General features: G+C 39.5%; 2 protein-coding genes across 3 annotated transcripts; one reads left to right on the forward strand and one right to left on the reverse strand.

The window, feature by feature from the left end:
* The first annotated feature begins 2,652 nt into the window (after positions 1-2,652).
* On the forward strand, positions 2,653-12,791 carry slc2a12 (solute carrier family 2 member 12). Its single transcript, XM_063495811.1, has 6 exons — positions 2,653-2,753; positions 3,530-3,647; positions 7,489-8,784; positions 9,351-9,473; positions 11,498-11,630; positions 11,728-12,791. The coding sequence occupies exons 2-6, from the start codon at positions 3,551-3,553 to the stop codon at positions 11,825-11,827; spliced, it is 1,749 nt and encodes a 582-aa protein (XP_063351881.1). The 5' UTR covers positions 2,653-2,753; positions 3,530-3,550; the 3' UTR covers positions 11,828-12,791.
* Positions 12,792-12,897: 106 nt separating this feature from the next.
* tbpl1 (TBP-like 1) lies at positions 12,898-18,660 on the reverse strand. 2 transcript variants are annotated; one of them, XM_063495812.1, is made up of 8 exons: positions 18,583-18,660; positions 17,879-17,978; positions 17,362-17,607; positions 17,180-17,262; positions 15,590-15,653; positions 15,182-15,285; positions 14,568-14,662; positions 12,898-14,180 (listed from the first exon to the last, which is right to left on the reverse strand). In XM_063495812.1, exons 3-8 carry the CDS (start codon positions 17,494-17,496, stop codon positions 14,098-14,100), a joined length of 564 nt encoding a protein of 187 aa, XP_063351882.1. In that variant the 5' UTR covers positions 17,497-17,607; positions 17,879-17,978; positions 18,583-18,660; the 3' UTR covers positions 12,898-14,097. The 2 variants fall into 2 exon arrangements, with proteins under 2 accessions (XP_063351882.1, XP_063351883.1); XM_063495813.1 differs by having other exon boundaries at positions 18,511-18,619.
* Positions 18,661-18,982: the final 322 nt, after the last annotated feature.

Consider the following 18,982-nt stretch of genomic DNA (forward strand, 5'->3'; position numbering starts at 1 on the left):
TATCAAATGTTGTATTTACAGGGAAAAGAGTTAACAGAAGGAAAAGAAATGCAATTTCAACAGCATCTCTCAATTTATCATCATGATAAAACAGCAAGTTAGTCACAGCTAATCAGGGGAGCAAGAAGAGCTTGACACAAGGGAAAACAGGTACTGGACAGAGAAAAGATAAAAGACAGACAAATATAGAGAGAAAACAGAAGGAATGCAGCGGGAACTAACTAAATAGAACAAATAGAAACACTAATGGAACTACATTACTATAAGAAATAAGGGGCTCACAACAACTTAGGAATGAAATTAAAACAGGAGTAATAGTAATAACAAAACACAATGAACCAAGCATAAATGACTAACATGAGCATGAATCAAAACTAAAGGCCCATTAACATCAAACTCAAGCAGAAAAGAAACCAAACTCCAGAAAACTCACAACCCTCGGCCCAAGGCCATCACCTGATGTAACTGCAATGACAAAAGTGTCATATCGGGTGAGATTAGATGTGCACAAAGTGTCCTGTTAAATTCTAAAAAGTATCAGAAGCCCACAAGTTTACAGTTACAGTGTTATTGTTTAGTGTCACTTTTATTTTAGATTTACCTCATTGGTTTTGGTATAGCAGCATTCTGTCTTCAGCATCTTCTTCAGCCCATCACTGTTTCTTGTTCAGTGCTGCCGAGCTGTTAGAAATGCAACCACATAGTGACCACAAACTTAGACGTTAACATCAGGTTGTTTTTGTTGTAAGATTGTATTTTCCTGTGCAAGAACTTGTCATTTTCAAAATCTCAGTTTTTGATAAAGGCATACTGCTGTAGTGAATCAAAGAAATCTGCTAGTATGAATCTTTAGGTTTGAATTGTAAGAATAAAATATGTAAATGTGGAATTGCCTTTACTGTCCTGCAATCTTAAAACAGAAATTATCTGATAATTCACTGAAAAAAAAATATGTTTCTATAGTCAATAGTGAAGAAACAGGAACTTCTCTGCCATTTAATTGTTTATCTGTTAGTAAAGTACTTTAATGTAATGGTACAGTGGCCATGAGAGATCAAAAGGACTGCAACTTATGAAAACACCAGCAACTAGAAAAAAATGTGGAAAAGCAGGGGGGCCCAAAATGCTGCCAAAGCTAAAGAAAAATAATAATGACGAAATAAAACAGAAGAGAGACATTAACATGACGTAACAGCTGCTGAAGTGGCAACCTAATATTAAACACCTACTAGCAAACATGTATTTACAGTATTATATGAATCCTGTGATTCAAAAACACATTCCTTGTATTTTCTTTTGTCCCTGATAAGACCTGATAACATCCTAGTTCTTATAAGCATGCCGCAGTCCTTTTGACCTCTCAGGGCCACCCTAGAATGGCTGTCTTTAGGTGTGAATAAGTCACGAGCAAGAAATTCCAAGTTTAAATGTGGAATGCCTCCTTCGAAAGGAATGCCTTTCGAAGCAGACCTGCATATCCTGAGTTACCAATACAAGATGGCAGTACTGAACACCAACAACAGCAAACCTGTAAACTTTTAATCTGTAATGCCACTGTTGTGCATTTTTGACTCACTAAAATAAGGCATACACAGAGACACTGATCAGGCTCTAACCATGAATCTGTCTAAAGTGCAAAAAGGGGAAAAAAGCATTATGCCGTATTGCAAGTGATAGCTGAATAGTTCTACCTTTCTAAGAACCAAAACAAATCCTGTTTTTCCTGTTATTTTCTGGAAAGCACTAACTGGGGAGTGACAATTCTGAATGTCTGGAATGTGGCATTTAAAAGTACAAAAATATATCTTGTCCATCATATTTTCCAAAGCCACCCCTGAGCCGGATTGCAGTCTTCGCAAGGCTGCTTCTGGTTCCCGGGCCTTATGTTTGACATTCCGGGGTTACATGATCAGATAACTGGTTAAATTAGGCACCTCGGGAAATGAGACGGTAGATTCTCGGGCTTTATAACAAATATCCCCCTTTTCAATAGAGGATATGACAAGTCCAGTATTTGCTGACTCAAATATTGTCATAGGTTATGAGCGCAGGCATGTGTGCACACCTTTGGCAAACTTCTAAGAGGATCAGATGACGGTGTTTCAAAAAAAGCTCAAACTGGATCATATAGGTCGGAACATCTAAATACATATCAGTGAAAGTAGGCCAAGCACAAACAGAGCTCCCCAGGCATGTTAGGCCACATTCTGTCATCTGTGAAGTAAGAGCGGCAGGTGTTACTGAAGCAGTTGAAGAAAAAGGGCATGGGAAACTCAGTAAACAGCAGGTGGCCGGGCTGCTTGTTGTCACATGCATCCAGTGCCTTTATGAGTGACTGAGCATTATTGATACAGGTGCATTTTTTATATCCTGCTTTATAGTAGAAATCACAGCTGAAATCACTACATCATATTTATCTGTGATTACAGCTGGAAGTCATATCAAAGAAAGATCAGAAACTCGGGTGTGCATTATTCAGTAGAAGGGGCACATGGAGATACACTTTGGTCCAATAAGAGGTCACGATAGGAGGTCCAAGGCTAAAGAGAGTTTTCTATTGGTAGTGCCGGGAATAAGTGGGCGGGGTTATGCAAATACTTGAGCAAAAACAAGCCGAGAGCGTGCAGTAACACGAGCGAAAGTGGAGTCCGGGGAACACTGGAAGTGTGAACGGCGAAGCTGTGGATACGAGAACGAATGGACCGACAGACTCGGGCGTAGGCCAACAGCAGAAACAAAGCCTGTGGCGCCAGGTAGGAATACTGTCACTGCACTCGGCTGTCATTACAACCTAAATGTGTACTCAAAGAAACTTTTAGGTAGCAAAATCGGTTTGTTTGCATGTAACACGCCCGTATTTGAGCGCCGGGGGCTTTTGCACTAAAGACGTCTGTGATTCCCGGTGCTCAGTGCTGTCTAGCCTCTACAGAAGTGCACTGCAAGGGTTTAGCTCAACTCTTATATATGTAAGAAGCAGAAAAACACGCGATCGTGGACTTTGTCTGTAGTATCACTAATTATAACAGTGATCTGTTGCAACGTCGAAGTAGCATTGATCACATTGCAGTATCTGGTCACAGGTAAAGGAGAGAGCACAGTTTCTATAGCCATTTCCAGAGCTTTTGAAGAAACACGTGCAACACTTGCAGCTTTAAACAAATATATGCCGCACAGTCAGTCGTCAGCCCTTTTCTTACAGATCCAGCTGCAGCTGTCCGTGATGAACTTCACACAGCTGGTATGTGTGACAGGGCTTTCATATGGAAACCTGCGTGTGCCCAGCCAGAGCCACAAAGAGGCATCAGCTGATTCGTGACTCGGGATCCTGTTTGACGATTAGTTATGTTTCGTTTTCTGTCTGGATCAGTTCATGTTACTATATAATAGATATTTTATAATGATGCCTGGGATGTTGATGTGAATTAGAGCATCATGTGTCGGTCCTTGTGCAACGTGAGTAATATCTGCTGTATTTTTTCTTGCCTTTGCACAATGATTTGTTTGTTTGTTGGTTTGTACTTGTTTTTAGGTCTATTGTTGGTGGCGGTTAATGATGGAGTCCAGCAGCGAAACCAAGAGGATGACCTCTTACCTCCCAAGCAAACCCTCAGCTGAGAACCAAAAACTGACCTCACCCAGAGAACCAGGTATGAACAGGCACCGATGTTGTCTTTTATCAGGTTTAAAAGTGTGCATGTGCATGTTCCGTTTAGAGCTTATATCTTGCGTCATTTAAAAGTCTAAATAGGGTTCAAAAAAGGGGGATTCTCTGCTGAACATTGATAAACACTTAAATCCCTAAGAATGCATATAGTGAAAGTCAGTGTTGGCTGTGCCTTAGAGAAAGAAGATGTAAATGATTGCTCAAGGAATACTGTCTAGATGTGGAACTGAGATGTAATAATTAGGCTCAACATCTGGAAAACTCTGCAAACCTGCTTCTTAGAATGGATACATGAATCCTATGATTATTAAGCTGGAGCAAAACAAAGGCATTTGCTGCATGAGCAACTTCTTCACATTAGCTGTTTCTCAAACACTCATTTATGATTAAGCCAAAACATGTTTATGACAGCTTTTTATGCTTGAGTCCTGGTCATGGTGACCTTGGTTGCATAATAGCAAAAACGTTGCACAGACTCTTCACAAGTACCCATCCATGATGTTAAAAACATAACCCAGTGAGCTTCATACGTGACTAAACTACATGTTAGAAATATAAGTCACTAAACTGAGATATATTGATTCTCCAAGTAATAATTTGCATCGATCAGGAGCTAGGTTTAGCTCAGCATCCAGATGACTCAAGAAACCCGCTTCTTAGAATAGTTTAATGAATTGCAGGATTACGGAGCTGAGCTTTTCGAACAGTGATTTATGATTAAGCCAAAAGGTGCTGATGTCTGATTTCTTGTGTCTCAGTCACGATGTATTTATGTGCCAAAAATGTGACAGAGACTCTTCACATAATGCCCACCCACTGTTTGGAAAAACATCAGTCACCTTGCTTTTTGCCTTCACTACATGTTGGAAAGAGTGCATTTTATGATAATCAGATACTTATCGTGCTGAATACAGAAGTCAGGCTAACTGGCTGTGTGTTCTCTGAGGTAAATAGTGTACAGTACATCCAAGTGTGTCTTAAAATCTGCTTGTGTGTACTATTTTAATCTTTCAGTTTTAATCAGCAAAACTGTGCAAAATAGTACCGCAGATACTGAAGTGTGGTACTGCCAGGCTTGCACTTGACCTGGATGCAGAAACAAACACTTTGCTTTCACTGCACTGGCTCTGCTGTACATGGACTTCATTGGTAGTCAGATAAGGACAGCTAACAGGTCACGGTAGGCCAAAAAACATTTCCCAATGGTGGACCCTCCAGCCACAGTAAATGTGTGTTTGTGTGTCTAAGGTAGGCCAGCACATGGTTGGAAATAAACAATTCCTTGTTTCAAACAGTGTGTGAAAATGTCACAGCTTACAAATTTTTTTAAAAAAGTGGGGTTGTTCTCCAGAACAGTATTAGTAAGTGCGCCAGTGTGAATTTTGAGTTAAGGTATCACAGACTGTGACATGCTAACAAATGACATAAAATCCTATTATTAGACAACCATTTAATGGAAATGACTGATATGGGGCTGAGTGCTGGGGTTATGGGGGGTTGCAGCTGAACTGTCAAAGCAAACTTTGCAGCATTAAATAGTTTGCAGCTGTGTCAGATTTCCTTGAATCGTGTGTAATAAAATCATATGCAATCATATCTAATAAAAGCTCTCACTAGCGTGGTCGTTAGATACACATTTGTGTTTATAGCTTTAGAAAGTACAGTTAATAACAGGTGCAGGGATATTATCACCTAATGTAATATAACTAATGATGCATTATGTAAGATAATGCTAAGGTCATCTTCTTCCCCTTTCATCTGTAACAATAATCTATTAGTCAACGTGAAGCACTCCTAACACATGTTCACAAACACACAGAGGCTTACCAGATTGCTTCATTCTTCTTCTGATCCTTGACCACTAATTCCACACAGTCAGCACTAATAAAGTGACTTCATGGTCGGGTGAACCTTCTGAGGACTCTTCGTAAACCCTGACTTGATTGAATATTTGTTACTTAAGAGTTTTTTTGTTGTGGAAGGTGAACGCACACAGTACCGCATTAGCTTACGCAATATCATCTACTGCCCCTCCACACTCTGTTTACCAAGTTCTTAATCCTGCATATGAGCTTGACAAGTTATAAACAAGAACATATTACAACACTCTGATTCTGATCCATACAGGTTGTTTGTATTACTGTTTAAATGTGAGGCACAACAAAGCAGTATTAAGAAGATGGCATCCATTCTCGAATAAAGTTATTTTTTAAATTTAAAATGTTTAACTATTTATTAGTTTGCAAGTAAACCTTTTTCAGATCAAACATGTCTAGGACATACTAGTTCAAGATGTTAATATTTCCTACTAGTCTTTGTAACCGGCCATAACCACCAAATAAAAAGGACAAGCGGTAGCTGCTTAAGGGATAGTATCAAGTATACATAAAATTCTCATGAGGCTTTGTTAAAGATACAGTCTTTTTTTAATCTGTTTAATAGAAAAAAGAATATTGTACTCACTAACATACATAGGTAAGTGTATAATTATATATCCTAATTATGTATAAATTATTAATTGATACATTCGCAAAAACTTAGAATTAATACATTAAAAATACACAGAAACAGATGTCGGTTTGTGGAAGAAGCCATGTCATTCCACCACACTGAATACAGTGGTCGTCCCTTCTAATTGTGCTTTGGCAGGACAGCCTAACACGATTACACCCCCGTCTCTAAACAACAACTGATGGTTATAAGCTAGCATTAGTATCTCACGTTCCCTCTGACAAACAGTTTGATTACATTCACACATCGTATGAGAGCTTATTTGCTAAGTGTCCGAATCCAACAATGTTACATTCACACTCACTACAACTGAACAGCAGTCAGAGACATTTGTCCTGTTGTGGCCACCGTAGCTAGGATTGTGGACTTGAATTGGGAGGGATAGGAAAACAATGCAATTGATTGCATTCTACAGTCTACTGAAATCTAGTGGTAAAATTTTACACACTGTATCTTTAATAAATTAAGCCACAGATTTTTACACACTGTAACTTTAATAAATTAAGCCACAGCACTGTGTGCTTGCATAAGAAAACATTAGATGGTATCAGATCACCTTAAGTGAGTTTTTAATCCTTTGAGTTACTTAATTGTAGTCAATAGCTATTTAAAAACTTTTAATCTTATCCGGTCTACAGGCAGATACACATGTTCTGGAAGCTGTTTTAGGAATTGGGTAACATGTTGTAAAAGCATTTTACCTGGGGCAGAGTCCGTTTTGTGGCCAATCAAATAAGGTTCAACCTGTTCCTCCATTCTAAACTAAAGGACTGTTTCTGGCGATGACATGGGGGTGCAGTGATTAGCACCTGTGCAGGAAACATCTGGCTTTGTATGTTGAAACTCCAAAGTGATGTGTGTTAGTTTAGCTGATTTATTTCTAAACTGACTGACAGGGATTATGTCGGCACACGTTACTAAGGCCAAAAAAGGCATTATTGACACATATTGTGACTTCATTCTTACATGCCATTTTCCCTGTTGAGCGGCATTGACTTGAGCCAGTCCAAATGTGGAACTTTGTCACAGAATGTGGGACAGGGGGACCTGGATACTCTAACCGCACCTCTTGCCTTATGTAGCCCACAACCCTTTCTCTGTATTTCTCTGTATTACTGATAATGTTCGAAAAACACAACACAGTAAAACTAGGCCCACTTGCTGGGTTAACCTACAATCTTGGTCTTGTTTTTTTGGGGACAAAAAGTGAAGCTAGGAGATTGGAATCTTGCACTTGAGTTTAATTCCGTATAGCTATCATCTTAAGATACATTCTCTCACTGTGTTCTCTGTATTTCTGTCCCTTTCTGCAGGCTGCAGCTGGCTGGTGGTGGTTGCAGCCATAGCGGCCTCCCTGAGCGGCCTGATGTTGGGCTACGAAATGGGCCTGACCTCTGGGGTCCTGCTGCAGCTGCGGGGCCTCCTCTCTCTCTCCTGCAGGGAACAGGAACTGCTGGTCAGCTCCCACCTGCTCGGTGCACTCCTCGTCTGCCTGGCCGGAGGAACATTTTTAGATCGCTACGGCCGACGCTGCTCTTTGCTCCTGAGTGCTGTTCTAGTAGTTTTCGGCACCGTTGTGCTCATCGCTGTGGCTTCTTTTGTTGCACTGACACTTGGCCGTGTAATTGTGGGCATGGGAACATCTCTTTCAGGGACAGCAGCTTGTTTGTACATTGCAGAGATCTCACCGAGGGAGAGGAGGGGTCTGCTGGTGACGCTGTACGAGTTGATGTTGGTTGTTGGTGTAATGCTGGGATTCGGTTGTAGTTACGCCTTTGCTACCGTACCTCATGGCTGGGTCTATACATTTGGACTAGTAATTCCTCCAGCACTCCTGCAAATAGGTGCGCTCATATTCCTCCCACCCAGTCCACGCTTCCTCGTTGCTCAGGGCAAAGTGGAACGGGCGAAGAAGGTGCTGGTCAGAATGAGAGGCGCAAGTAAGGAGCGTGTGGAAGTGGAGCTCAGGGATATCCAGGTTGGACTGAAAGAAGAATCAGAGCATAGCTTCTTGGAGCTTTTCAGTGCCAAAGCTAATCTGCGTTCACGGCTCCTAATAGGTGTGGCCTTAGTCTTCCTCCAGCAGGCTACTGGACAGCCCAACATCCTTTCCTATGCTTCACCACTTCTCCGCAGCGTTGGCTTCAACAGTGATGCTGCAGCAACCCTGGCCTCCACAGGGTTCGGAGTCGTAAAAGTAGTCGGTACCATCCCTGCCGTGTTGCTGGTCGACCGTTTGGGACCCAAGAGCTTTTTGTGTGTGGGTGCTGTCGCTATGGGATTGTCGCTGGCTGCCCTTGGTACATTGACTCTACAAAGTCACACTCACCTCACAAGCCTGTGCAATAGCCAAAGCCCTCTAAACAACACTTATATGCCATGGGATTTAAACGAAACCTTCACAGACTTTGAGAATAGTGGCACTTTGTCTACCCACCTCGAAAACCAGTGGAACAGTGAACAGGTGCAGGGGCTCAAAACAGAGAATGATGCAGTGTGGGAATCAGCAGGAGGAAGGACTCTTGTTGAAGTATCTTCCTCACTGAAGTGGGCGTCATTGATCAGCCTGCTGGTGTATGTGGCAGCCTTCTCAATTAGTCTTGGACCAAGTAAGTACCCGTACATTATGGTTCACATACACATACAGTGTCTCTGTATTTATCTAGAGACTCGACATATAAGATGGACATTGCTTCTGAGTCTGAAAAGTGACGCTAACTCATTTGCCTCAAACATACATTTTTTCTAACGGCCAGCAGGGGACGACTTCTGTGGTTGCAAAAACCACTTCCTGTTATGTAGAAGTGTATGGAAAGTTAATCCAATGTTTTCGGCATTAGTAAAAACACTTTCCTGGACTCAAGTCAAGTTTTTACTTTTATTAAAGTTTGAATTAATTAATGATCATGACATCTGGTTGTCTGAGATGGAAAGCAAATATAGTCAGTTTATGGTAAGACAGTGAGAGTTCATTAACTCTCATTAACCTTAAATGGTTAAGAGAATGGTTATATACAGTCTTCCATGTGTGAGCATTTTGCGACACTTATATTTTTTGGCATCTAGCAGCAGGCCATTCTTTCCCAGTGTTAATGCTTGTAGTGCTATATAAATAAAACGAGTTAGACTGAATTTCTTATACCCCCCTGTTTTTTTGTCTTTTATCTCTTTTTAGTGGTGTACGTCGTTCTCAGTGAGATCTTTCCGATGGGAGTCAGAGGTAGAGCTGTATCAGTGGTGTCAGCTGTAAACTGGGCCACAAATCTGCTGATCTCCATGACCTTCCTCACCATCACGGGTGAGTACTTTACTACTTATAATTTACAAATTGTAGGTTCCAGCTAATTGTGGTAGTGCTATACTTACAGCAGCTATACTTACACGACACCGACTCTCTGCCACCTACAATGCCACATTGAGATCCTTTCCCTGGTGCCTCAACCCCCACTCACATCTTACATCAGGTGATCTCATTGGGTCTCACAATGGTTTCACCTAAAACCTCTGGTGATAATGAGCCACGCCTTTTTCATACCTTGCCTCATGTGGTGAGACACATGATCAATCAACAAACCCAACAGAAATTTCCAGCTGGGTTTAAATACCTGAGACTCTCAACCATTTGGTTTTAGAACTGAACAAGTTTCTTGGATGAGAAGTGAAACATCTTTAAGAAACTTAAAGACTTGAACTTAAAGCCGAATCGCTTTCTTTTCCAAGCTCCTTAGACTACCATGGCCTGAACGACTGAGAGCCTACACTGACATGTATTTGCATCAGACATGTTTAAACTAGTGCAAGAATTCACAGAAACTCTGTGTAAATTAACACAGAGTTTCTGTTTGACAAGTGATAATCATATTAAAAAACACATTTTTACAATTTTACTATCCTCCAACAGAACTGCCAAGGTCAAGCCCAAGACCACACCTAACCCAATTAGTCAGTGTTCACATTTTGGCATCTCTTTATTTTAGCACCTGGTTGGCATTGTTTGCCAAACATTTGCCTATATAGTGGACCTAAACTAGGTTATGTAGCTATATTTTAAATGTTCCTGTATTAGTACAATGTAAAAATAAAAATACATAGTTATCATACAGAAAGAGGCAGGGTAAACTCTAGACAAATTCTCATAATATCAAAAAACAGACAAACCCTCACTCTTATATTCATACTTGTGACTACTTTGACTTTAAATTTGACTTTAAAGAAGCGTCCAGAAGTTTTTAAATTAGAAAACTTACTATGAGCGTAACCAGTGCATTGCTGTGTTGCCCAAATGTCAAAAATGAGAAAAGTTCAAAGCAATTGCAGACCTGTTGCTCTAGTTTTCTAATATGCCAAATGTTTGTGTGGTTTTTTTAATGATTGACAAGTCTGGACTGCAGGAAGCTAGTTTAGCTCCTGGACTCTTTTACTTTTTAGTCATACTGTTGTAACAATGCGGTATGTGTATGGGTTGACATTATCTTTTCGAAATAAGCATAGCATAATTGAAATACTGCTCCCTGTCATGTCATGTAGGGTAGCTACACAAACAAAGCTCAAACCAGTCCTACCATTCATGCTAAAGGGCAAGTTCCAAACTGTATAATTACTGCTGCAACATGCAAATTAGGAGCCTTTTGTTTCCTTAAGTAAGTCAGTCTGTAAGTCTGGCAGGTAAATATTTAATTAAAAAAAGGGAAATCTCAGAGGTGTAGTAGCACTATTTAGTGTGTGAGAAGTAGTGTTGCTATGGTAACACGAACAGTCAAACATTTGTGTTTTATTAGCTGACTTATTGCGCTATACTGTTTGAAGATTTTTGTTTACATGTGGTTTGGCAATGGCTTGCTGAAATAAGCAAGAACTTCCTTGAAGTAGATGTTGACCAGATGGCAACATATAATGTCCCTGTATACATTGCTCAGCTATAATCCATTCAAAGATGTGGAAGTTATGCATGTCATACATTGTAGTGCACTCATATGACCTTACAAATTCCTGAACTCATGGAGCAAATTTCAGTTTTTGCTTTTAATACGCTGCTGCCTGAACGTCATGGGCAATCATGCAACTTAATTGTTATCCCAGCTTTCAAAGCAAGATGGTGGTGTATAGCTTGGATGTGTTGTTGGTCTATTGAAGGAAAATGAACATACGTATAAAATTCATCAGTATCAACATTTGGCCTTTTTAAATTAAATTTGGATGATTTGCAAATCATTTCTTATTTATTTATTTTTTTTACATAATGTCTCAATTTTGGGGGAAACGGTGTTGCTTATGCAGCAAGTATTGCATTATATTAAATGTTTCTTTTTTTGTTTTTTAAAGAAAACATTGGTGTGCCCAATGTTATGTTCCTGTACTCCACCATGAGCTTTGTTCTGCTGGTATTCGTCATCCTCTTTGTCCCTGACACCAAAGGTCGCACACTGGAGGAGATATCAAAAGAGCTGGCTAAGAAGTGAGTGGTAACATTCGACGTCTATGCTATCAACGTCTAGTAAACTGGTTCGTGAAACTGATTTTTACCTTCTGTTTCTCCACTCCCTGTTTAACAGGAAGACTTTTAAGGTGAGACTTTCCAGGCCGGTTCAGCCTCAAGAGAGCCTGATCAGGGACAGCAAACCTACAGAGTCCAGCAAACATCTGACTACTTAACCACACCTCAACACAACACCTGACCTGCAAGTCAAGAGCAACGATCAAGACAATATACAATCAAAAATATCCATATATCTCATCTGCGTTGCTATATTGGCTGTAGTTACAGCTGGTTCTTGATGATGATGATGCACACATGTGATTCCATCATGGAGCCTTTGATTTTTTTTAAATGAGAATAGCTAGTATTAGGTTCTAGTATTAATTGTTATATTCAAGAAAAAGAAAGTCCTTTTCTCAGATTTCCATCAGTTTTTACATTTCTTTTCTCCGTTTTGAGTAAAAAAAAAATTAATCTAGCAAATCTGGCATTATACTCACTAAAATCAAACACTAATAGCCCAAACTGGTACTTGTTATTTGTAGGAGGGCAAGCTTATTCCTAAGCACAGTGTCATTTTATTGGTGCCCTCTATCATATTTAACGTGGTACACAAGGGGTCAAACCAGTCATACCAGTTATGTTAGTGGATGTGTTCTAACCCACATGAAATATGGAAGGAACTGTTTGTCTCATTTGCATTTTATGGGAACATGCAGCTAGCTGTGTAAGACTGGTTACTGAATGTTTAAAAAGAATCAAAGAAAAGCAACTCATGAGGTTCAGGAACCATGTTTGGCATGAATTGTGATAAAGACTGTGATTTCTTCTTTTATTTTCTATTAGTATGATGCTGTAATGAGTTTAAGAATACAAATTCTATAGTGGATGCCCTATGCACGAGTAAAACATTTACATTTTATAACTTGTACTTTGACTTGCATCACCTTTTAAATGCTGCAACGTGTGTTTGCAAAGCCTGACATGGAAATCTCAGTCGTCAATGACAGTACAGAAGACATTCTAGGGAAAAAAACAAATCAACTGAGAAGTGCCTTCTCTACATGTACTCAGGATATGGTCACACGCACAAAAAACAATGTCATGCAAAGGGGAGCAAACACACCACACAGTAGTCCAGTGGTAGCCTGTTCACTTTTATTTTTTTTTTATACAAAATACAAAAATTCAAGTGCCACAAATTTTCAGTTGACACTAGTTCAAAAAGTACTCCATCATACACACATTTAAACAGCATGTCTAAGCTTTTAATCAACGTTTTTCCTAACAGATGCATTTATATACATACATACATACATGTTGCCTTTATGCCTGTCCGAACACTCATGGTTGCCGCAAAAATTCACATGAATGTATTACGAAACCTTTTCAACAAGTGTTAGTGCTGCCATACAACTTTGTACGACTCCACAGAGTGGCTGCTTTTGTAATTATGAGTCAGTTATGTTTTTGCTACTTTGTTTGTGTGTGTGTGTGTGTATACTGGCAATTGTGGACAGTGTTTTAACGATTTCTTAATCCTCTGCTAATAAAAATCTCCTCAATATTGTCTAACAAGTGGTTGTGTTCAATGAACAGCTTAACAACTCGTCACTTGAAAACTGAAAATATTCTTAACCTTTGAGAAGTGTTCAACATGTCAAAAGCATATTTGCAAAATGTTCCAAGTTCACAATTCTTTTTAACTATTAAGAAACAACAAGAAATGAAATGTGCCTTATTGTGAACAAAAGGAAGTAAATTTGAGGTGTGTTTAAGTTGTAAGCGGATGTGTTTCTGCATATCGGCCTGCTCTTACATTGTGTACACTGATAATATTCCACTTCTCTGTCTGCTGTTTTTCTCCTCTAGCAATAACACGGGTAATACAGAGTACCTGTGCAAAACTTTTACAAACCTTGGACGGCGATTTTTCCAAAGGAAGTGGAAAATGGGACGACTTTATATATATATATATTTATAGATATATGTATAGTTTTAGAGTTGAGGCGTGTTGGTCTTAACATACATATTAGCAGAGGTTATCGCTAAATCTTAAATAGTTTTAAAACGGTCTTTAAGTGTCCATGCAGAGACATCCAAAAGCAAATAAGCTAGAGCAAATAACTTCCTGCCTCTTCACTGTCAGGTGAGGAGGACGGGTGTCTGCTGAAGGATATTAAGTTTGGAAGACATTTGCAGGTTTAGGCTGTTAAAATCACAAGATCCCAACAACTCCACAACAACGTTAAAATTTTGTAAAAAAATAACGAGGACATTTTAGGACGTTACAAGTGTGATATCCCAAGCCCAGCCTATGAATGAGTTCAGACGTTTGTGGCTGTTGCCACATAGTGATGAAACCAAAGCAAGCAATTCCAAGGATAAGGTGCTTCTTCGTCCGTTTTGAGTACTCAATAGCTCGAGTCCTTCGTCTTATATCATTTCATTTGCAGAGGGGTTTCTGACACTCAAACAGTAGCGGGTAGACTTGCTCCACTGCTGTGGCCACGTTCTGGACATTTGGTCCTAAGCCATCCAGTGGTGACGTGAAAACAGAAAAACAAATTAGAAGAAGCAGGAGATCAGCAAAAATATATCAGGACCAAGAAAAACAACAGAACTGGAATAGAAGCTTTATTAAAAAAAAAAAAAGAGCCCGCCTTGGGTTTCAACCTTAGCCTGATAAACAGCGCACCACACGAAAGGAAGCACAAAAAACAATTTCACTCGAGTAAAATTCTTGGAGGAATTGGGTTATTTACAAACCGCTTTCCTCATTGAAACAAGCTATAAAATACTTTCATTTTACATGACCTCAATCCCTTAAGCCAATGTGCCTTCTTAGCCGTACATAAAAAGGGGTAAGATACTTAATGTGTCTGTGTGTGTTAAGCCTCGTAAGGAGTGAGATACCTGTAACCGTGAGGCTGCCAGTTGAGAACACTTGTATAGTCGCCTTTAGATCTTTGATCCTGTATGTAGCAGCTGGGTGGAGCTCAGGTTCATAACTGTAAATGGTGAAAGGTTTTTAGTACATGTGTACACATCGGAACAAGCTATACCTACAGCTTTGTGAGTAACGGACATGATGCATGTTTAGATGCCAGCCTATATTCTGTCAGATAACATGTACAACAGTAATCCAAGTCCAACAACTAGAGTACACACACACATCCTTCTTCAGCCTCCTTGCTCCACTGTAGTGTCAGTTACATGCACTCAATGCGGTGAGGTTTGCTCTAACCACTAGAGGTCATCCTCCACTAGCAAACATTAAACTTTAATTCCCCGTTCACCTTGCACATTATTGCTGCTCATGTCAGGACTTGAAATCACAGTTGTCACTATTTTCTTTCAATATGGTATCACACCATGAAGCTAATGAACCAAAGAAAACAGCATAAAGCAATAAGACTGTGGATAAATGTATGCTACAGCTTGATCAGGATATTTATAATGACGATGACAATGATAGCATTGATTTTAATTAATGTTGCAACAGTTGTGACTTAGCAGCACTGCATTACCTGGCAATGGGTCGGTTATTCTTCGTGAAGTTTATAAGATTGACTGCAAATGGCATGGAGCACACTGCCAGCACATTCACAACTTTGAAGGCTGAAAACCTCACCTGAACAGACAGCATAAACATATGAGACACAAAATACACGCATTTATGAGTTTACACTTCTTTTTATTTTAGGTGCAATAATTAAAGAAGAAATCCAGTTTAGGTTTTATGGCCTTAATGTAGATAACTGCAGTTTGAGGTAGTTTGAGCTTTGTGACACTGTGTGTTACCCTGCTAGTAACAACCATCAGAAGATGGGGACTCTGTGGTCTTAATAGTTGGGACAATACTCAGGTAGGCTGGGTTTAAACAAATAACAGATTGTGTATTTCCATGCAAAACCAGCTGCTGTGATTATTCTTACCTTGAAGCCTAGTTTCTGCAGACAGCGTGCTAACCTGCGAGCACCGAGCTTCGCCTCATCCTCACTTTAAAAAAAGAAAGGAAGAGAAAAGAAGGGATAAATGGCAGCATAACTCATTGAAATGAATGGCTTGGTATACAAACCATAATCAGAAACTAGCATCTTTTTGAGTAATTGAGTAATACTTACAATCAACCTCTAAACTGGGCTAATACAGATGAGGACAGAATTATTATTCATGCACATTCTAGTTTTACTTGGGCTGCTTATATTATTTGACTTTGCACAGAGAAATAAAAATATTTGACAAAAACTACCAGGGTTAAAATCATTAGCCTCCCGACGCTAATTTTCAATTGCGTGGATGCTGCTGGATAACAGCCTCTAGTCATTAATTGTAGTTTTCAGCAAGCCCCACACAAGTCTCCTGAGCAGTCTTAGCCCATTGCTCTTTAGCAAATCTCTCACGCTCCTTCAGATTTAATGGGCTGCTAGCATGAACCTTGGTCTTCAGTTTATTCTATAGATTTTCAATGATCTGCAAGTCAGGGCTTTGTGCAGGCCAGTCAGTAACGCTCACTTTGGCCTTCTGGAGGTAGTTCCACGCGAGAAGCGATGTATGTTTTACATTGGTGTTGTGTTGGAAGACCAAGCAGCAACCCAGACCCAGTTTTGCTGCTGAATGCTTAAGGTTTTTTTGCAAAATCTTCGCATAGCTTTCTTATTTAGGATTCCTTTCACCTTCCCAGTTCCAGACACATTGAAGCATCCCCACAGCATAGCACTCCCACCACCGTGCTTCACTGTGGGGATGGCATTCTTCTTTCTCCAAGCATAAACAGTGTCTCTGAGCTCTAGTGTGATCTCATCTGACCAAAAGATGGGCTTCAAGTATGTATAATCCTTCTCCAGGCTGTTCTTAGCATGCTTCAGTTTGCCCTAAGATGTCTTTTCCGCAGAAGTAGAGCTTTTCTTGGTCTGCATCCTAGTGAGTGTCTTCTTTGTTACCACAATTCTTGACTTGGCTAAGTCAGTCACTAGTGTTTTTGGAGTTGGTCTTTAGACACATATCTCACGACTTTTCTTTCCAGAGTGTTTGCAATCTTTTGCTTCCTACCTTTGCCACACTTGTACAAGTACTCTGTGGCTCTCTTTAAATTTCTTGATGATGTCCCATGCGATAACTTTGTATATTAATTTCCTGCTTTGTGAGCATAAACAATTCTTTTTATAAAGTCCGAACTGATTTCTTTTGAGTATGGCATGATGCTTTCTGTAGTGACAGCTCAAACCCTTGCTGAAATTTCTACACTGCTGATAAATTGAAACATAATTATACTAATTTTGTATTTAGTTTACTCAATACTTTTAAATTAAATTAAAACTTCAATTTCATTCAGGGGACTAGTAATTCAGTTCTCATATCTGTGAGAGAAATGCTAACTGCATTAGTTGCATATGATGGGGGACGTAGCAGTACAGCCCCAAAAATAAAGTAGCAAGACTTCTGAGGCCAAAAGAAGCAAATAATTTGACATTTAGTTAGGTATAGGTGTGTGTATGCATGTTGCATTATGAGTGTCAGTCTACCTTGTTGCTCCAGTGCAGATGATTTTCCCTGAAGACCAGATTGAAGCAGTTATCATAGGCTTACGAAGCTTCATCAGGACTTTCTGAGGACAAAAAAAAGAGAAGTCACAATTTCATGTCTCGGTTCTAACTGTTAACATGAATGCAGCATTCTCTAGTTTCACCAATAACAATACACTTACCCCTACTTCTGGCTTATAGATGACATTTGTTCCTTCTAAGGCGATGGTGCGGAGGTTGAGGTGACACCGAGTCCGAAAGGTTGCCACCACATTGGTGATAATAATATCAAGTGCCTCATCATTGCTTGAATCCATGGGGAAGTGTGTGGTGCAGCAAGAGGACCACAGAGGTTTTTCTTCTCACTTATTCATGAAAAATGCCACCCCTCACCATTATTGCACCGATGGGAAAGGAGACAAGATGGGCTAAACAAAAAACAAAAAGAACCCCAAATGAAGCCATTTTTCAAATATTTCTGATTTGATATTTTTACAAATTTCAAATCAGAAATACTTCAAGGGGCATTGCACTACACGAATGAATATGTATTCATTCATGAATAAAAATATGTATTGCGGTGCCCGCTCTATATCAGAATTTTGCAGATTTATTTTGTGTTTGCTGCATTCATGAGTCCAGTTAGTATGTTAGTGTAAGTAAAAATGCTGTTAAAATGCTAAGAAGATGGGTTATCACCTCAGTTGCACACCACCATCTGATTATCTCCTCGCCCGCAAGGTGTTCTCCTCCACTTGAAAGACTTGACTATGTCTCAAAGCACGAATCACTCAGATATCTGAAAGAAAATATTATTTTGTCAATTATTATTATTCTTTTAGCTGAGCGTCCAGCTAATTTCCCGATAAACTGATACAGCCTAACACGTTAGCTACTTTCTACTGCTACTAACAACCAAGAAAGTAACAGGAAAATATGACCCTCGACGTCAATAATTCGTTACTTATAGACACGTTTAATGTATAGACCGTTGCTTTGTATTATGAATTGCGTTATAGCTCATGCAACTGATAAGCTTGTTTGAGTAAATGTTGCTAGCTAATCGGCAACTAATTCAACATAACTACATGCACTGAGTCGGTGTTTGCGCTAATAACTGCACTAATATGGGACTGTAAGCAAAACAAAGAGGTAACGACATTTCGCGACTGCTCAGCTAGCTAATGTTGTGAAGAGGTCTGTCCGTTAGCTAGCAACAAAGAAGAGTACACAGGCAGCAATGAATGAAAAGTTGGCAGCTATGCTAACTAGCAGACTAGCTGTCTAAAGCAAGTTAATGGCTGGTGTTTGTATCTTAAGAATCCAGCTACCGCTTTCGCTTTTTCCGTGATGTTATTCCAAAACACAAATAAGGCGGACAATAGTAAAATTTGTGGACAAACCCCTTCCTCCGCACACAAACGAGCAGTAACAAACAAGACACCTTCCGCTTCTGTCTTACAAAATAAAGCCCTTCCTAGTGGGCGCTAAATTAACGACAACTTCCGGATATAAATTTCAAAATAAAATAAAATTAAAGCACTTCAAATGCCTATACACTTCTGTTGCGAAGTTGTACATAGCTGCTTACATTTTTAAAAAAATATATATATAAATAATACTAACACTGCAAAACAACTGTGCAGCAATAATACAGGTAATTTTTGAAAAAAAAAATAAACCATCAAAAAATGAAAAAAAAAAAGAAATGAAATAAGAACTCCTAATACATAGCTTTGGGAGGGGGGGATAAGTCACACATCAATAAACTCTTTGTTCCTTAGAACTGAACAGAGACAAGAC

Source organism: Pelmatolapia mariae, linkage group LG15 (genome assembly GCF_036321145.2).
Source record: "Pelmatolapia mariae isolate MD_Pm_ZW linkage group LG15, Pm_UMD_F_2, whole genome shotgun sequence".
Classification (NCBI taxonomy): domain Eukaryota; kingdom Metazoa; phylum Chordata; class Actinopteri; order Cichliformes; family Cichlidae; genus Pelmatolapia; species Pelmatolapia mariae.

What these genes read in the sequence shown, in the direction of transcription:
- slc2a12 (XM_063495811.1), top strand. Translation starts at nt 3,551, where the DNA reads ATGATGGAGTCCAGCAGCGAAACCAAGAGGATGACCTCTTACCTCCCA. An exon ending in GACCTCACCCAGAGAACCAG is followed by an intron (nt 3,648 to 7,488) that starts GTATGAACAGGC and finishes CCCTTTCTGCAG; the next exon opens with GCTGCAGCTGGCTGGTGGTG. An exon ending in GACCTTCCTCACCATCACGG is followed by an intron (nt 9,474 to 11,497) that starts GTGAGTACTTTA and finishes TGTTTTTTAAAG; the next exon opens with AAAACATTGGTGTGCCCAAT.
- tbpl1 (XM_063495812.1), bottom strand. Translation starts at nt 17,496, where the DNA reads ATGGATTCAAGCAATGATGAGGCACTTGATATTATTATCACCAATGTG. An exon ending in ATCTGCACTGGAGCAACAAG is followed by an intron (nt 15,654 to 17,179) that starts GTAGACTGACAC and finishes CTTTTTTTAAAG; the next exon opens with TGAGGATGAGGCGAAGCTCG. An exon ending in TGCAGAAACTAGGCTTCAAG is followed by an intron (nt 15,286 to 15,589) that starts GTAAGAATAATC and finishes CTGTCTGTTCAG; the next exon opens with GTGAGGTTTTCAGCCTTCAA.